Raw genomic sequence first — 19,056 nt, 5'->3', positions numbered from 1 at the left:
AAGGTTATCGCGTTTCCTCAAACTAGCTTTATTACACTTTTCATTAGTAGTATGGATGAAAAAAATCCGAGGTCCGCCTGATTCACAGTTGTTCTAACATTCCAATAACACAATTCTTAGTTAACATTTTGTGCGGCCCACAGAGACCTTTCTGAGTTTGATCGGTGCCCGTGACAAGAAAAGGTTGCCGACCACAGATAGTATTGGTGCAGAAAGTTGAATATGTCCTCGTAATGACATAACCTGGTGAACTAATGTATCCATAAATTCCTATAGTGAATGTATGTTAGACAACCTAAAATATTACGGACAGCTTATCGAAACAAAAGTGCAGACAATATGATGTTAGACAACGATTAATATGATACTTTACTGTAAAGCAAGATGAGGGGGGCGATATGAAATAATATATATCCCAAGGGGGCACTAGTGTCAAAAAGGTTGGGAAACACTGCCTATCCGAAACGACTCCTGTTATGCATCGAGTTGCGAATACAATACAACCACCTAATGTCCGCAAATCGTCTCCTACAATAAGTACGAGTGCGAGCCGATAAACCAAACTTGCGTTGAGGTAAGTCTGAAGCAAGCTACATTGTTGTATGCATCTAGTACAAGATTCCCATCTGAACGGAATGCTTAATAAAAATATATTTGGTCGAGAATTATTATTCTTATTCTTTGAAAAATTGCGTTTATTTTGATACACACAATTGGTATTTCTGTTCAAACTGAAACAAACTGTTATATGTTGCACAGAGGGGTGGACGGATTCTTGCCAACCTTTCTACTTCTGGCTGCTGCAAGTACTTTAAGTATACGAGTTTGCTTTCTTGAGGGTTATTTACAGTTGGTGGTACTAACAAATTCACACGATCAGCGTAAAAAGCTGCCTTAAACAGGTTGATTTGGAATCAGTTATTTGACGGAAAGCTATAGGGCTGGCATAACGCCTGAGAGGGCCTGAATCAAACTAAATTTTGGCTTCTCTTCTATGGCCGTACAACACAGTTGAACTGATTAACGCATCTAAGATTTTTGTTTTGCGAATGACATTACCATTTTTCTTGTCATAAAAGACGTCACAAAGTTACATCTAAATCGTCATAAAAAGTAACCTTTTGTACACCACACAGCTCGTTTAGCAGTCAATTCATTGTCATTCTTCAAACTACGAACTAAGCTGGCACGAAACAGGAGTGATCGAATAAGGGTAGATACGAGGATTATCCAAACGTTTATTTATTTTCTTTCTATTTTTTGGTTTGTTCAAAACCATTACAGACCCTGGTAGCATTGTTAGTAAACTAGAGCCTATAACTCAGTGATCCTTTTATGCCTTGCGTCATCCCTCAAAAATATTAAATAGATTTTCAGGGCCCTAACTGGAATTTTTGTTAGGTATTTTACTAAATTGTCACTAAAAATGGAAGTGGAACAACACAATCAGCGTAAAATATGTAGGAAAATGTCATTTGAAATAATGCTCATTTATTGTGCACAAATAGTTGTATCAAGAAGCTTACAAATTGAGCACAAAATCACATTTTTTTAAATTCTCAAATACCTATCGGCACCCTTGAGCATAAGAAATGGCACCCAGGGCGCCGCAGCACCCGCACCACTGCTATAACTTAAGGGGTGGCTGGTCCAAGCGGTAAAAGGTAACAAAATTGCTAAAAGTTTAGGCCTGGTGCTTTGTAAGGATACGAACGACATAACCGCGGTAAAAATACCTTAGCAAGCCCCAGTTCCTCGAGGCGCCGTCCCTAAGAAAAGCAAACCTTCCTACAACTTCCTAATTTTTTCGCTGTTCGTCCCTAGGGAAGTGCAAGTGCTGCAAACCGCCAAGGAACTACGACATGGTTTGCGACGACTCCACGCCAAGAAAGCACATTCAGTTATCCATCTTGTCTTGCACCTGCAAGGACACCACCTGTGAAGAGGCAGCCGCAGAAAAGGTGGTCGTGCCTGCTGAATGATCAGAAACGAAATCAGCTCTCTTCTACCGACCACGCCGAACCGTTTTTAGTTTTAGTTTTGCCCATCTGTAATCGTCTGTCCGCTTTGCACATGTACCATAAACTCGTCGCCCTTGTCACGAATGCTTGTAAATTGCGTTACCCGTCTTGTTTTACCAGAAGCGACGTCAGAGCGAAAGTGCAATATTTGTGTAAAAGTTTCCACCAAAGTTCCGAATCGTTGCAAATAATTTAGAATCCGAATGTCGCCAAAATGTTTAGCATACAGTCTGGATATATAACTTACCTGTCGTATGTTTGCATATGCTTCGCGTAATACACAACTCTGCTATTGAAGTGTAATTTACAGCACGGCTTGTCAACCTTTTTCAAATTGGGACACCCTTTTTACGTTTACTCATAACTTACACCCCTGTCTACGCAATATACCGAATCTGTGTAGGTATATAAACATCCTTCACATTATTTAATTTTTGTTTTTTGATAAAAAAAGCAGAAATTATTTGTTCGCAAAGGTATGTCAGCATGCAAACAAGGATGGAAGTCGCGTTTTCACTAAGTTTTTCGTATTTAGGAATTTTAAGAAGCAATACCCTTTGAACTCTGCCTTTTAAAACAAATATGATCGTAGTTCAGGAAGTTCACTGGTTAAGCAGCCCAAGTTACTCTTCCAAATGCGGCCCGCAGAACCAAAATATGTGGCCCGCGATGTGCGTTAGGTTTTGACCCGCACCACAAACATTCAGTTGTAGGTTCTTGAAATTGCTTCAGGGCGTCGTTGAACCATATTTTGCTCTAACTGGTGTGTCACAAACTTTTAATTAAGGTACTGCTTTGTTCTGGCAAACCTTATACGTGTACAGAAAAAATTGCAGATGCCTCCTGTTTTGCTTTAACACCGTTTATGTCGAATAGCGACAAGTCAAGTCAAAACAACAGGTTATTACAAGTCAAACTGGTCGCACGATAAAAAATTTAATATCACATAATAAGAATATTACCGTACGATGGTCAGTGTGAGGCGGCAAAGTAACGCAACTGTTATCCGATAGCTAAGTTTAAATAAATTCTGTAATTCCTGTTGCTAACTCCCAACAGTTCTCGGACGGCTGTGGTTAACATTTAAGCTTTTCCTCGAAAATTTATATATAGTAAGTTATCGAAAATTTTAAAATAAGTAAAGTATGTCAATTCACTTTTTAGGTCGGCTATTTTCTCAAAATCTTTTAGTTTTTTTGTGATTTTATGTGTTGTATCTATATGTCGCTGGAATGACTCAGTTTTAAAAAGAGTAAGTAGCACTGTTTAGTCCTTACATTTTTTGCTACAGCCAACATCGCAAAAAATAAAACAAATGACTTTATCATGTAAATTTGTAAATGCTAGTACTGGTCCCAGTAATACTTAATACATTGTCTCAAAACGCCTCTTAGCGATTGAAATATACGAGGGGATTCCCCACTGTGCGGAGACCTCTTTCGTAATTCTGATGCTATTGTGCAAACAGTCGGCAAAGAGGAACTGTTTTTAAAACAAGGAACTTGTTCAATGTGTTATTACAGATTGTGTTGTTGTTGTTTAATGACTAAATTTTGACCTAAGATATTACTGTCAACAATCCGAAAGAAGAATATACCTCATATTGTTGACAATCTAACCGATTTGGAAACGAAAGCTGAACTTCATAATGGCGGCAGATATTGCAACTTCCTTATTGGAGGATTTGGATATAGCGTCAGGTTATAGCTTTAAACGTATTTAGTGCATGCATATCTTTGGGCAAACCTCTAGTTTGTTAAAAAAAAAAAGTTGTTTAACAGTTTCATCACATTCCTCTTCTGGTCTTTCCGATGGCGACATTGCGTTGATCGGGCACCCCGACGATTCGAGTTATTTGCATGAAATTGAAAAGCACCTGCAGACTTCTGGCTACACATTGGTTCAGGGGCATCTCATTGCTGGTACAAGAACACAACTTAGCAACATGATGTCAAGCATCAAACATGCAAGCTACAGGTGGGCCTACGCAAAATAAATGAACTGCTGTCGTATTTAAAATACATTTCTCGATAGTAGCAAAATCTATGCATAATTCACACATTCATTAAAAAGCTCTTTGGAATGCAGAGTAAAAAACAAAATTATAATGCAGCTCTTCTTTCAGAAAATATGTAATGTATCAAGCCGAATTCTAATGCTCATAAATTTAAACTAAATTGATTTTAACAATTTGTGAAAGATATGATTTGATGGGTAAACTTTAAACCCCGATAGGTTGAGCTTGATACTTCTTATACCTGGATACTCAAAGTTGAACTGAGCTACTTAGGCTACTTCGATTTTTTCTGTAAAACTCATTTAAGCAATGTTAATTAACTTAAACTTAGACACAATGAAAATTAAAATAAAAAAAATGTCACGAAGGTTCGGATAATTTTTTTATTTGGGACATGGGATTTTAAGTTACACCATAACGACACGTCACAAGTTTTGTCTATCCTTGATTATACAAAAAGTAACCTTAAGAAACCACACAGTTCGTTTATGTTGCAAGTTTGTTTTTGTTTAGAGAGGTGTTCCTTTTAATACAAAAGGTCCATCACAAAGGTGTTACTGAATCGCGCTAAGCGAAAAAACCTCTACATTGTTTAAGTTGCTAAAAATTTCCTTTTAATAAGTGCGAGGAGACGTACGAGGCCTTCGGGCTAGCACAATTTTGTCGAAATAAGCTGAGCCATTCAACGAACGATATTAAGATTCGACTTGCATTTTGTTAAATGTTTGTATTTAGTTGAGAAAATAATAGCTTGGCGTGCGATGCCCATTTATGTGCTCGTTTAAAAAAATGTTTAAAATCTAGGTGTCGAACTAAATCCAGGCATAATGTCCCTTAATCGATTGTTTCCTGTTTTTACTGTTTACAGCATTTTGGTGATGACAGATGATACCGCTTCGAAACAAAAATGCTTCATAAATGCCATGCTGTGTCCAAAAGGCTTACTTGGTAACATAACAATAATCACTTATCAAAGCAGCAAAAGCAAGCCAGGCCCCCCGGAATTTCAAGGAGATCTACTTCTTAAAGTCAGCAACCCAACTGATGCTGCACAAAAAATAACTATGGGAATTGAAGCCTTTAGAGAAACAGGTAAGTAGTATTTCTACCCAACCTTAAAAAAAGCGATTTAATTTAGCCATAATTCAATACTGACACATGTTACAACCAATTTTGTGCTATTCACAATGATCAACAATTATATTTGATATATGCTACGTAAGGCTAAATTTATCCTGTTGTTAAATTCTTCTTTTGTTGTTAAAGTTTTCACATTACCTAACTACAAAAATGCAAATTATTTAGCGAGAATGTGTTGTCCATTTTGTTATTTGTTTTGGAACAGAAAACGAGGGTATCAAAGATCAAACAGAAAAGCGCAAGCTCGCCAAAACAATCCTTATCTGCTCTATTATCAACCCGGAAGGAGAAAATCGTCGTAGCATTACCCCCAAAACCTCTCAAGAGGTAAAGGATGCATTCGAGCGGAGGTTTGGAAATTTTAAAGAACAGAAACTTCAAAAATGGCAAGAGTTTATCAGAGGAAATCAAGGTATTACGTGGGACACAAAGAAAAAGGTTTTAACACTTAGCAGTAAAGGGGCACTGACGTATTTAAGCTGGATGGGAAGAATACAACGCAGAAATAAAACGGAAAAAAGTAAAACAGTAGGTCTAAATAAAATTGAAAATTGGTTGAAAAGTCAACCAACAGATGACCACGTAAATAAAACCGATAAGGGGTCTAAACTTAAAATTTTGAACGAATTACAATTTGCTGATGATGATACGGCGTTCTTTTTAATCTCTACCAAACTAACTTCATCCGACACTTTACAGGGCTTTGCGAATATTCCTTGGTTGCGTGTCTTTGATTTTGATGACGAAAGTGATAAAACTGGATTGCTCAATGCTCTGGGACCACTCGTTTCGGAAAACAGGAATTTGACGTCGTGTTCTTTGGGCGAAGAGGTTGGGAAACTGCACGAAAAAACTACGGACTGGGTGTTTCTTAACACTTCTGCAAATGACAGCTACATGTCTTGGTTTAAAAAAAATTGTGCGTATGTTGACCTGCTGATGGAATCCACGGCGAACCACTGTTATCCACAGATGAAACCTTTCTTTATTTTGCTTTGCTATGACATGGAGCCGACCATCTATCATTATATTGACTGCCTATTGACCACGATAACAAAGAGCTTTTCGTATGTAGGGAACTTTAAAATGTTTATATGCGGGCCAAACGTTTCTGAGCATCGTTCAGATGACACGGTACCCAATCAACTACTACAAACTTTACTAGATAAATACAAACTTACAGATTCCTATATCACAATCACCCTGGAAGGTCTAAGCAGCTGCCTTGCCCAAATCACTGGGCGTGAAGACAAGAATAGACTTATTTTAGCAAAGAAAAGCGAGAATGACGATGAAATTACCACTGTTGCCGTTTCAAAGACCGATCACCTGTGGATCAGTTCGTACGTCGATATAGTTCCAATAGAGCTAGTTGCTACAGACGTGGTAATTGAAGAAAGAAAGCTTGGCGTCAAAGAGGCTAGTAGCGCTGAAGAGTTCCTCCACGGTGGCGTGGCATCTTGGCGTGTTTTGAACGACCAAAGCGTTGCTATTATGCGAGATATATTCCACGACATTCACCAGTTACTTCAAAGTAAAATGGAAGGATGTGAGACCGTTGTTGTCTGGCTTAGCCACACGCCAGGTGGTGGAGGATCAACTCTTGCCCGACAACTTCTCTGGAAATTTCGTATGGAAGCCACTTGTGTGGTGATAAACGTTCCAGTTCAGTCGACAAGCGATTTACTGACGAGAATCGAGCACTTGTACCAAATCACAAAAATGCCCATCTTGGCTCTCCTTGATGGCGGAAATGCGTCAGACCTTGTAACTCGAGCTCGTAAATCGCTGGCAATCAAAATGGTTATTCTAAGTGTACAGAGAGAGTATGAAAACGTTCAAATTGAGAATGAAGTTCTCAAAACGAAACCATTCTGCCAAATAGGTACATTTTTGTCTAACAAAGAAGCGGACCAGCTCAAGGTCGTTTTAGGTCGCTTTGTTTCCGATAAAAGTAGGGAATTGGCCGAGTTGCACCACAGATCTGTTGAAGGAGAGGAACCTGTACAGATGTTTGAGTTTGGTCTAACTGCTTTTAAAGATGAATACTTCGGACTAAAGCAATACATAACTGGTTACATGGACCCAAAACTTCTACATCTTCTTAACTGGCAAAAAGTTGTTGCTTACCTGGCACTTCTACTGTATTACGGCCAGACTGGTATTTATAAAAATGTGTTTCAGCTACTTTTGAATCCCAGTGCCCAATCAAGCGTTCAGCTTACCGACCTTCCATTTAAAGGCCAGCAATTCATTACCGAGAATGAGTACGGTGTATGGAAACTTAGATATCATATCGTTGCAAAGGAAGTTCTCGAATTTGTCCTTTCTAACCCCAGCGAGTATTCCCAAATTAAAATTGGAAACAACTTGTCAAAGTCATCCCAAAAAGGTCTACACCAATTGGTAGTCGATTTTATTAATGAGATAAAAGAAGTCATTGGAAATACGTCGCCGTCGGATATAACAGGTCCTTTGTTTGACATGGTTCTCAAACGTGAAATAAAGCAAAGCTCAAAAGAGCGGCAACCTCAAAAACTTTCCCGACTTTTGAACGACGTCGCACTGGAAAAGGATAGAATTTCAGTGGTTGTTGCTCTTACAAAAGCCTTCCCAAAGCACGTTGATTTCCACGCTCATTTGGGTAGGTTATATAGCATCTCAAGAAAGTTTGACAAAGCAGAAGAGGCTCTCCGTACCGCCATTGACCTTGCGTCAGGCAAGAAGCGGTTTCGCGACCTTAACGAGCTTGGTCGAATCCACAATATGTTTGGTTTCAGCTACCTTAAGCACGTTAATCATTTACTGACTCGAAAAAATACCAAGCCAAATATGTCTGATGTCCTTGAATTTGTCGTGAAAGCTGTGAAGCATTTTCAAGCTGAGCGATATTTGGTAAACAATAATATTTGGTACAGCTACATTGGAGAACTAAAATGCAGACTACGTATTGCAGAATATGCCCACGCTAGCCTAGGTGGGTGTATGGCCGCCTTCAATGGAGCAATTAGCGAACAGTTTCCTGATGTGGCCAATTTTGTACGTGAATCATATTCTATGTGCTTTACGCTTCTGAGGGAGTGCAAGCAGTATTCCAGCGATAAGCAGCTACAGAAAACCGACTACAGCATTCTACAAGCCAGTTATAACTTGTACTTTGGTCAGTCCGAGATATCTTCCCTTAATTTAAAGGATACTCGTCTTAACGTACCCATGGCCCGAGCTGAATTAACGAATCTTAAAAACCGTGATCGAATGACTACCAATGACGTCCAACACATCGTAAACCTCCACGAACGACTTCTACATGACATATTTTCTCACCAACTGAAAGTACATGTGTCGTTTGACATGTGTGAATGGCTGACGTATATACGCAAGCCATCTATCGACGAATCGAACTACCCAATCACGAAGGTGCTTCCTCTGGTACTGAATTGGAGCGAGCGAAAAGAATACGGATTTGCTAATATGTACTTGTATGCACTAACCCTGGTTTCATATTTGCACAACTCTTCGCATACCATTACTTACGATCGTCTATCAGAGATTGAGGAGTTGCGAAAAAAGCTTCGTGAACGGATTTGTTCTTTTCACGACAAAACTCTGGAGTTTCTGGTACACAACCACAGCCAGCAGTTTGCTACTATCGGCATGCTCATGCCGTCCCGCCTCCTTGGCCAGTGGAACAGTCAAACGCACACATGGCAAAATAAATTTCAAGTGGAAAGACTAAAGGTTTGTACAGGAACGGTTCAGCAGAGCCAATATCCAGCAAGGGGCTTTATATCACTGGACATGAATCTATTCAGAGATCAAAGGGTAAACGTGTACTTTCATCCCGAGCGATATAATCTCCATGGAAGAATTTTCTCCGACCGTAAGACGAGGGTTGAATTTTATCTGGGATTTCACACTTACAACGGTGCCGAAGCGCATTCTGTGCGGCAATTACAACAGCAGTTATGCAACTCTTGCAAGAAAAACACCGAAATTCTTACTCTTACCCCTTTCATTAAAAAATGTCTGCATTGCGGCCAAACCTTATAAAGTCTTAATTGAAACTATTACGTTAAAACCTTTTCTATTAACCCCTGAATTTATCTTCTGTAAAACGGTTAAACTGGTTTCGAGCGAAGGCGATATACATTCTAAGGTTGTAATAGAAAAACAAGCTACTGTATATTGTTACCAGTTTATAATAGGGTGCATTCTCGTTTAATTCTGTCTATTTGAACAACCGGTATAGCTTACAAGCTTCCTAGCTTATTTGTGGTCGGGTATTCCCTTTTTTGTCTTTTTCTGTTGTTTATAAGCAAAGTTGATATTTCTATTAGACTTAAACTTTAAAATCCTCGTGTTTATGAATTTCCATATCGTCTATAATAATAGTAGTGGTCGGTGAACGTTTTTGTCGCGGAGCTATTGAAGGCCAACTGCGTGAAACCACTTCGACAACAGGGGTGCATCCATATTTTTGTTTGGATGAATTTTTTTTAGGATGATGTCACTAAGCTGCGCCATTTTCTGGTGTCATAAAACAAAAACCCGTTTTTCTAAAGCAAAGTCATGCGCCAATATACAGCTAAAATCCAGGCTATAGTCACGCGTAGCGCGAAAAAATGCGTTTTATTTGTTTTCAGTTAGGAAACCTTCAAATAAACATATACATGACTCTTGAGACACGTAATAAAGGTTAGAAAATTAATAGAAACAACGGCATTTATAGGTTTATTTAACAGAAGGAGAATTAAGTAGAGATTACGGGACGCACAGAGCCCCACGCCGTAGTATATTTAGCGTCTCTTGGCGAAATAAATTTCAATAAAGCGGTTTAAAGTTTTTTTAAAATGTATTTACATAGCAACTTGAGTAAATCTATACTTTGGGGCGCATGGCCTGGTGGCCCTGTGCAAAAATAAAATAAACACTCTTAGTCAAACAACTTTTAAAACACAGTACAATGAATGTGCGGCTATGACGCGGCCTATACAACTACATAATAAACTAAAATAACAACAAAAACATCGCGCCTCACTAAACATGGCTGAAAGGCCCACAATCGGGCCGCTGCCCTGAGTTTGCCGACCACTGGCCTACACATTAGTAAAAAATGATGCGATTTTAAAACTATAGTAACGCTTTTGTATATTAATTCGTTGTACTTATTCGTTGTGTTTGAAGTTACGAATTGTGTAGCATTACTCCACTTAAGTAATCGTGTGACTGTTATTATTGTTTTCAACTTTAAAGTTGTTCACATTTTTCTCTATGTACGATGCATTTCTGTGTGTTTATGGTTGTTCTTAACTAATATTAAAGAGGTAAAATAGTTTGTTTATTTTAAGCGTATAGTGAATCATTAAAGTTGGCTAAATTAAATGTTGATTATAGCCGTGTAGTTATTGATATTTTAAATGTTAGGCCTTTAAAGTTTTTTTAAGATGCTGTATTTCTGTTGTGATGTCTTCTGTCAATTTGTGATAACTCGTGTTTCGCATTATATTCCATATAAAATTATTTAGAAAATTACTCATTATAACTTGGTTTAAGCAATATTAGCGGTAAAACCTTAGGTGAAGTGGGATATTTGAAATTTAAAGTAGACGTGGTAGCCGTCACAGTTCTAGAAACTTCAAACACTTATTAGATCAACTATACTCCTTTGCTGTCCGATTTAGCTTTAAGTTTTTCTCTTCGCCCACTTTTTGTAATAAGGAGCACGACGTTTTTTAACCAAACTGTGATTATATTCACAGTACTTAGTGACATAAATCACTTGGAAACATAATGTGGATACGGTAAAATAAGTTTTTGCTTATAAACAATCGGTGGTGCGAGGCAAAGTTTAAAACTTCAGTTACCATTTTTTTTATATTTTGGGGAATTTGTTTTAAGGGATTTTTAGTTGTTTATGGTCGCCAGTGCAATGAATAAGTGTTCATTGTTTCCACTTATCTATAAATAGAAGGCAATCATGGTTTAAAAATGTCACAAAACTAAATACAATTCCTGTTTTCCTTGATTTGTTTTATATTATAAATTTTTGCCACGTCCTTTGAAATTCTTGCGACGAAACTTTTTAGGTATTTTACTAATTTATATATATATTTGTTTGCTAGTAACAGAACATTAAAACCATTTCTCGTAATTTTTTCGTAACAAAGTACAAAATGAACATGTCAGGGACAGTCTTTAACAACTTATTAACTCCAGTTGTCTAATCCATTGTTCCGCAACATTTTTACAACGGCCAGGGACGTGCGGTCAGGGGAGGCAGCATCTGGCAAAGCAAAACGTATATTAAAGAGATGGTTATCACAGTATATTATTTGCTAAAGTATAGTACACATTGCATGTTTTTGGGTGGTTTAATTTGTATGAATTCCTGTAGTCCATACTCCCTCTCCCGCAAATTTTACGTTTCTATACCTAAAGTGTGCTTTATTTTTTCCAATTTCTGTTGCGTTATTCGTATCATGCGTTCACGCCGTCAAAATCATTGAATACGCGAAGTGAGGCAGTGCCAAGCTGTGCCTCTCTTCAGATCACAGAAGTGCTATGCACTGCATTAAGCGTGCCTTTTTCTTTCCCAATTCTCTCGGAAAACATGATTAACAATTTAGCTAGGATTTGAGGCATGCCTCAAATGTGACGTCCCAGCTATGAAAACTTTCTACATTGACTTCTTGCAGTGTAAAGGATTGTTTTTTTTTTTTATAAAATTTAACTAAAATGGAGGAAAATTTACACTTTCAAATAATCTAAAGTTAGAGTCATAAATAAAGGCAAATCTGTTTCACATTTAAACGGTTTGCATCATACGACTGGACAAAAAAATAACACGCAACTTTCAAAGAGATTGATGAAAAAAGGAGTGATTGTGTCTGTCATAGGCTCAGCCAGGGGGCCGCAGAGGCCATAACCCCCGAAAAATTTATAAATTTTGTACTCTTAATAATATTTGTTTTGTAGCATTATAAGCAGTACCACAAAAGTCGATCACAGGTATGCCAGAACTTCAATTGTTATGCACTGTTACGTCATAAAAGATTTAGTTATTATTAAATTCGCTATACTTATTGATGTAGGTTTAGGCCACTACTTTTTAGTCATTTTGTTTTTGCTCTGAATGTTTTTTGAGTATTGCGCAAAAACTCAGTCAATTTATTCTCGAAGCGGTTTGCTAGCGTATTTATTTGTGTTCGATACGCAGTTCATACAATGGCAAAAGCTAAACAACAAGAGTTTAAACTTTTTGCCCAGACCCCACCTCCCTAAATTTTTTGACTGGCTAAGCTAACGGTGGCTGTGCTTTAAAAAAATCGCATTTTCTACTTTCCCTATTTCTTGTTTTCATTTTTCTAATAAACGTGAAAGCGTGCCGCTAGTTTTTTTTTATTTTTTATAATAGCCTACGATACCATTTTTGTGATTGTTAAAGAAAAGCGTGGCTTGAAAAAATTAGTGCCTCACCATCTGGGAACCTCACCGCACGTCACTGCTTACGGCACACCAACAGAGCTAAAAAAATTGGCTGCACACGTACTAAATATATTGTCTAAAAGGCAGTAGACAACACTAACAAAAATCCTGGGCAACCAAGTGAAAAAGGAGCAATTTATGGTGAACGCGCCAAAGGCGCCGAAAATTTTACTTATATTTCTGATTTTGCAGTTTTTCAGACTTCCTACAAAATTCTTAAGTTGATCAAATTTCAAAAAACGGCTAGCAAGGCTAGGTATACAATCACAAAATACCAATAATATGTTTACTTTGATATTTTATAGGTCTCGAGCACATGTTTAATCCCCCCTGGTAGTTGATTCAGTTAACAAAATATTTTGATATTGATTTTTAGCGATAGAAGTTAACACAGGTTTGAATAAAAGTTTTAAATATTATGGAAAGTTCGTAAAAGTTACACTTGAATAATTGCATCAAGTAAAAATACCTGCCTTTCAGCCGTAACGCCATTGCTATTACCACAAAACGCCCTTCCATTCGGAAACGGGTGATTTGCAAATATACGTGACCAAAGTGACTCAAAGGATAGTAAACAATTGGTTGTAGATTACACAGCTCGCTTATCTTAGTGAATTAATAACATTTCCTATGATCCAGCGCGGATCAAGGGGAGAAATGTACCAGACCACCCCCCCAAAAAATACTATATTTTTGCCAACATTTACTACGTAAATAAGATTGCCTTTGTGCTTCGCGCGAACTTCTGCCCGCTTAAACTACGTTTTACCCTGCTTTAAGGAAAACAATTCTGCTCGCCAATCGACTGTTTCGGCTTTATATTTGCGCACAAGTTTGCTAGAAACAAGACGTGTTTTAAAGAGTAATTTTTTTATGACGCCAAATGGGGCGAATGTGGTGTATGAATTGCTGTGAGGGACGACAGTGCATAAGTTTCCTCAGATCTAAACAGAATTATACCAAAATACGGCTGATTTTAATCGTCATCTAGTTGGGGATTTAGCAAATATGCTACTTAACCCAAGAGGTTCATGATTAAAATGCCTGCTCCATTTATATTAAAGAATGCTAAAACAAGTCGTAAGCGGTTCAGTTGACTCAGCGATATAATGAGATAGGCCGCTGATCAAATCATTTCCTGAGGTGCTTTAGAAACAAAAGCCTGTGCGGGGAGCAGTAAACATAGGCCAATGGCTTGCTTGCTTAGTTACCTATCAGCATGGCGGATAATAATAATGTGACTCAGTTTTCAAAGCTGATTATATGGGACTAGAGTTAGCCAACCTAAACGGACTAGGGTGGTTAGAATTATATTGATAATAAAAGAACGAAAAGATACAAACTATAGAACGGCAGAGGAAGTCATATTGAAGATTGTACTTACAAAATGTCCCAGCGCAGTTTAGCGGTAGACTACGTGAGTCAACAATACAAAAGGTTTATTGTAAGCCCTGTTAAGAGACTGTTTGTCCTGTTTAAAGACTCGGTAAGCCCCAAAGGTCACTACGAACGTTAGTTGCAGAATATATATCTATATATATGTATATCAAGCATGAGACATAAAACCAGAACAAAAGGTGTTAAAATGTGAAACGAGGGCGATGTAAACATTGCGTACGACCACGAGTTTGAAAAGATTAGATATATATACAACGAAACACTGTTAAAAAACAAATAAGTCATAGCACGGAGTGAAAAGCAGTTTGATCTGCTGAATACCTACCTGCCACTACAATTACTTGTTTTCAGTAGATTACGATGCAGGTCGATGGTAGTTTAGTCAAAACCCGTAAGTCAACATGAACATGCGAAAAGAAATACCAGCAAGAATGATTTAACAGCGCTTGGCAAACCACCATGCTTAAAAAAGTAAGTATATAACTATACAATGTGGCCAAAGTCAATGAAACGGTAGGACGTTCCTTTCATGCCCACGTAAATATCGTAGGGCCTTTTTAAGTAGTCAATGAACTGAAAACTAATTGCCGGATGCAAAACGACTTCTTAAAAACTTTTTATAGATGTATACAGGGCTTGAAGTAGACCTTATGCTTTTAGCACAAAGCTGCTTTGCTGGTCACAACAGTTTTGTTTGAACAAAAAACACCTCAGGAAAGCTGGCAACGCCTATAGTTTTATCAGGACCGTGACTATAGCTGCCTGACAGCTTTATAGTGTTAATTATACAAAGGAAAAAAAGAGACTGTAAACATTTGACAAAGGGAAAACATGAAAACTATTGGTGAAGCGCAGTGCGACGCTTTCTTTGTTTAGGTGCGCCTTATACAAATATCTTTCTCGAAGCAATTCCGCGCGTATCTAGAAACATAGAATAATAATTTATATATGCCAAATGTATAAACACAAATCTGCCTATTTTGAAAACTTAACAACTACCTAATTTTGGAATATACAAGCCAATCCTAACAGAATAACTTTAATACGTTACACTATACGTGCCTCTTTGTTGCAACAATAAACAGAGATTAAAAAAGATCTAAAAGACAATCGCAATTCGGATGCACTAATTAGGTATAATGACCACAGTTTGTTTTATATTTAGGAAGTTCATTTCAAACTGGTGACGGTGGGGGACAAGGGGGTCGGTAAAACTTGCTTGTACACGCGTCATGCTAAGGGCACTTTTCCGACCGACTACATTCCCAGGGTCTTTGACGGCTGGGTATCGACGGTTGAAAAGTCGGAAAAGATCTTGCATGTCGCTCTCTGGGACACGACCCCGGACAAGGAATACGATAGGTGTGTGACATCCGTATCAACTCTGTGAAAAATGTTGAATTGGATTCCTTGGAGATTGTTTTAAGACCTAAAAAAATATTAAAACCTAAACAAAATTATAAGTAAAATTGTGAAACTTTTCTAATAAATATTGACAACGGCTGCCTAAACCTGATATAGGCTGTAGCCTACTGTTCATACTTTTTACCATTACGGTTACATTGCACCATAGATAGCTTAGACCTGCATTAAGCAAATCTAAAGATTTGCTATATGCTTACTGCTTTAAAAACAAGATTTGCTACTTTCTTCAACAAACACTTGTACGCCAAAGCACACACGTGCTGGATATTTTGCTTACATCGTATTAAATTAGGAAGGTATATACTTACTTTAAAAACCGTCTTTATCCTTCGCTAGGTTGAGTGTTGTTTAAACCAGAAACGGGGAAAAACAAACAGGACGAAATGTCTCCTTCAATTTAGCACTATATATTTTGTTTTACTGACTGTAAAACGCAAACTTTGGATTGATGTGCAACGCTAACATAAGTTTGTAATTAACATACCTATTTCCATAATGACACCAGGTTAAGGTCACTGTCGTATCCGGACACATCGTTTCTGGCTGTGCTCTTTGCCATCGACAATCGCGAATCTTTTAACAACGTGAAAACGAAATGGAAGCCGGAACTTGAAAGGTATTGCGCCAACGTTCCCATCGCATTGGTTGGAAGCAAAATTGATCTGAGAAATGACGTCACAGAAAAAAGCAACTGCAATAGCGAAACACAACTTGTCACGTGAGTACACTTCGTGCTAAAAAAAACGATTACCTATGGTATTATGTATGGTATTATGCGTTGCTAAAAGCACAGTTGCTTTCGTCGCAAAATGTTGTCCCAATTTGAAAAAAGGACTTAATAATTGTAACTATTAAGAAAAACATGATTTAGAAATACCACCGAACAAAATAAGTTGATCAATGGCAATCTAAGAGTCATAAATAAGTCGATCAGTTTTTGACCTGAAAAACAAGAAACTTGTCGAAATTAAAAATTTTCAATAAAATAAACAAAAACTGATATAAGCTTTCATAAACTCCATTTTGGTTGTAATACCTTCATTAGAACAATATACGGTCTTCGTATTTTGAATGAGACTTTGAACAGCACTGGCTGTGTCAATTTTTGGCCGTGGTTTGCATTTACTTCATTTTCTATTTCCAAATATGCTAGGTCGTAATTTAACTATCATTTTTACCTTGTATTTCAACTAACCGGTTACTCACCAAATTTATCAAACAACAAGTGTCTTGTTTGTTTTTGATAAATGTTTTTGATTATGATATTACGAAATTAACTACGCGTTTTCAAGATTTTTGCATGAACCCCAGAAAATGTCTGATTGCGCTCTATCAGTCGTCTGCAAAACACCTAAAACAAGTGACTGACGACGCCAAGACACCATTAATACTTATACAATATTGCGAAGGCGTCCAACCTTATTGATTAAAGGGCTAAATTTGCTTTTACAAAATTGACGGGCTATAAATCAGCAACATATATAGGCGGATCCGTTAAGCGGGCCACTTCTAAGGCTTTGGGGCGCAGTCTGGATAGCCATGCAATAATGCATTGTTTTAATCACAGTGTTTTCAATAAATCAAAATATTGCCAAACAAAAATTTTTGGTCAAAATTGGTCAAAATGCTAATTTATATGTCAAAAAATAGTCGCCCTAGCCATACCAGTCAAAGTAGTACACGACTGGTAGAACTGAGCCATACTTTTAACAACTTATATTGTACACGTTTAATAGCTTATAATTACTCGTATACTTCGCAAATAGAAAAAGTTACTAAAAAACAGAGATGCAAAACGTGACAACACAATACAACTGGCCCTAAGTACGTGTTGTTCGAGGCCAAATCGAGTTTAAAAAAATTCAAGGAGAAACGATTTCGCACAAAAAATCTACAAACCTTGTCATTATGCAGTTTACGAAATTAAAGCGCCGTTTTTGTTATTCGCAGTTCAGCGGAAGGACAAAAGATGGCAGAGGAAATCATGGCTGTTAAATACTTTGAGTGTTCAGCTCTTTCTGGAGTCGGAGTTGAAGAATTGTTTCAGTACTTTCATGACTATGTATTCGTCAGTAGTCGAAAACACAAAAACCGAACTAGTTTTATAGAGTGCAAAATAATATAATCCATATTATACGTCAGGCCAGGGATTCACAACCCAGTCCAAGTACAGGACTAATATTTGTTTAAACGAGAGTTTAAGTATAGTCAACAAATGCGGTTCAATCATACAGACTTATCAAACAAGTTAAAAAAATCTATTTTTTTATGGTTTGCCCCTTTCAATTTTGGACACGATTTATGGTTACATCATGACCGGTTTGATTATATCCCAAGCACAATTCTCTTTACGCATAGTTTGCAGAATGGCTGAGCAGAGTTTCATTGAGAAATTCACTAAAGAAAAAGGTTGAATATACCGTGTTATCGTTTATAACCTGAAAAAAAGTTCTATATTATCTTTGCTAGACATGACTAAGATGTTAAAGATTTGAGTTGAGCTTTGCACTGCTACGACCAGCTTGACCTAATTTCCCACGTATGTCCCTGTCAGGATTTTTGTTTGGGGGGTCATGGTAATTGTTTTACGAGATGACTACACCAAGTTATGTCACAACGTGGCGTTACAATGTTACACGGAAACGTGACGTGATAAAAAAACAACCAATTTATACACCACACATTTTTTTTATTTAAAAAAAAGTTTTAAGTTGAGAGGTGTTACTTTCAACACTGCATTACAAAAATATTATTTATCGATTCTCACAAAAAGAAAAGAGCCTTTATATTGTTTAAGTTGCCAAAACTTTCAATTTGATTGCTGCTATAAAACGCACGCAGACTTGGTCTAAAACAATTTTATTAAAATAGGTTAAAACACACTGGAAACGTAATTAAAGTTTGCATTTAAGCATTTAAATGGGCAAAAAAATACAGTTTGGCATGGCCACGTACCCCCCTCGTCCCCCCTCCCCTGGTTCCTGTAGTTTACAGTTTTAAATGTGATTTACAACTTTTTTGTGTTTTGGTATTCTTTGTCCTATTGTGCAAATGGTTTATTGTGTCGTTTGCCTTACCTAATATATATTATTTCAATGTGAATGCGTGTAACACCGCTTATTGACAACACTGCATTTAAGCTTTTTATTGCAACTCAGGACCCTTAGTAATAAAAATCGTATAACATTTGTAAACTTCACGCCGTTTTGAGAGATATACGGAGTAATCATAGGTTTTATTTGCCTTAGGAAAGTTATTTAGTTAGGCCCACTGTCTGACTAGAATGTAAACAGATAAATTTTGCCAAGCGTAACTGTTCGGACGAAAATATTAATCGTGCGTGGAACTAATCTAAAATACAGTAGGAAAGTTTGCCCAGAGCGTTCAAGAAGTACGACAGGATGGTGAACAAAACTCAAAAATCCGGGGCCAAACATTACTGGGCATATAACAGAGTGTTGCTCTTCCCGCAGAATATATAATAGATCGAGGAAAGAGCAACACTCCGTTATATTTTATGCTTGGCAACGATAGCTTATTTCATTACTGGGGCTATTTTCTATTTACATT

At 37.4% G+C, this 19,056-nt stretch overlaps 2 protein-coding genes across 2 annotated transcripts; both read left to right on the top strand.

Moving 5' to 3' along the window:
• The first annotated feature begins 3,496 nt into the window (after window positions 1-3,496).
• LOC146132254 (uncharacterized) lies at window positions 3,497-10,692 on the top strand. The gene is made up of 4 exons (XM_083397312.1): window positions 3,497-3,721; window positions 3,803-3,998; window positions 4,907-5,130; window positions 5,384-10,692. Exons 1-4 carry the CDS (start codon window positions 3,670-3,672, stop codon window positions 9,226-9,228), a joined length of 4,317 nt encoding a protein of 1,438 aa, XP_083253438.1. The 5' UTR covers window positions 3,497-3,669; the 3' UTR covers window positions 9,229-10,692.
• Window positions 10,693-14,411: 3,719 nt separating this feature from the next.
• LOC146132253 (ras-like GTP-binding protein Rho1) lies at window positions 14,412-18,048 on the top strand. Its single transcript, XM_083397492.1, has 4 exons — window positions 14,412-14,532; window positions 15,227-15,423; window positions 15,992-16,204; window positions 17,437-18,048. Exons 1-4 carry the CDS (start codon window positions 14,521-14,523, stop codon window positions 17,609-17,611), a joined length of 597 nt encoding a protein of 198 aa, XP_083253618.1. The 5' UTR covers window positions 14,412-14,520; the 3' UTR covers window positions 17,612-18,048.
• The last annotated feature ends 1,008 nt before the right edge of the window (window positions 18,049-19,056 follow it).

This window comes from Ascidiella aspersa, chromosome 9, assembly GCF_963924565.1.
Source record: "Ascidiella aspersa chromosome 9, kaAscAspe10.2, whole genome shotgun sequence".
NCBI classification, from domain to species: Eukaryota; Metazoa; Chordata; class Ascidiacea; order Phlebobranchia; family Ascidiidae; genus Ascidiella; species Ascidiella aspersa.
This window is presented reverse-complemented; position numbering and strand designations above follow the sequence as displayed.

Coding starts and splice junctions, on each gene's coding strand:
- LOC146132254 (XM_083397312.1), top strand. CDS start 3,670: ATGGCGGCAGATATTGCAACTTCCTTATTGGAGGATTTGGATATAGCG. Junction 3,722..3,802: donor GGATTTGGATATAGCGTCAG/GTTATAGCTTTA, acceptor GTTGTTTAACAG/TTTCATCACATTCCTCTTCT. Junction 5,131..5,383: donor TGAAGCCTTTAGAGAAACAG/GTAAGTAGTATT, acceptor GTTTTGGAACAG/AAAACGAGGGTATCAAAGAT.
- LOC146132253 (XM_083397492.1), top strand. Junction 15,424..15,991: donor CCGGACAAGGAATACGATAG/GTGTGTGACATC, acceptor TAATGACACCAG/GTTAAGGTCACTGTCGTATC. Junction 16,205..17,436: donor AGCGAAACACAACTTGTCAC/GTGAGTACACTT, acceptor TGTTATTCGCAG/TTCAGCGGAAGGACAAAAGA.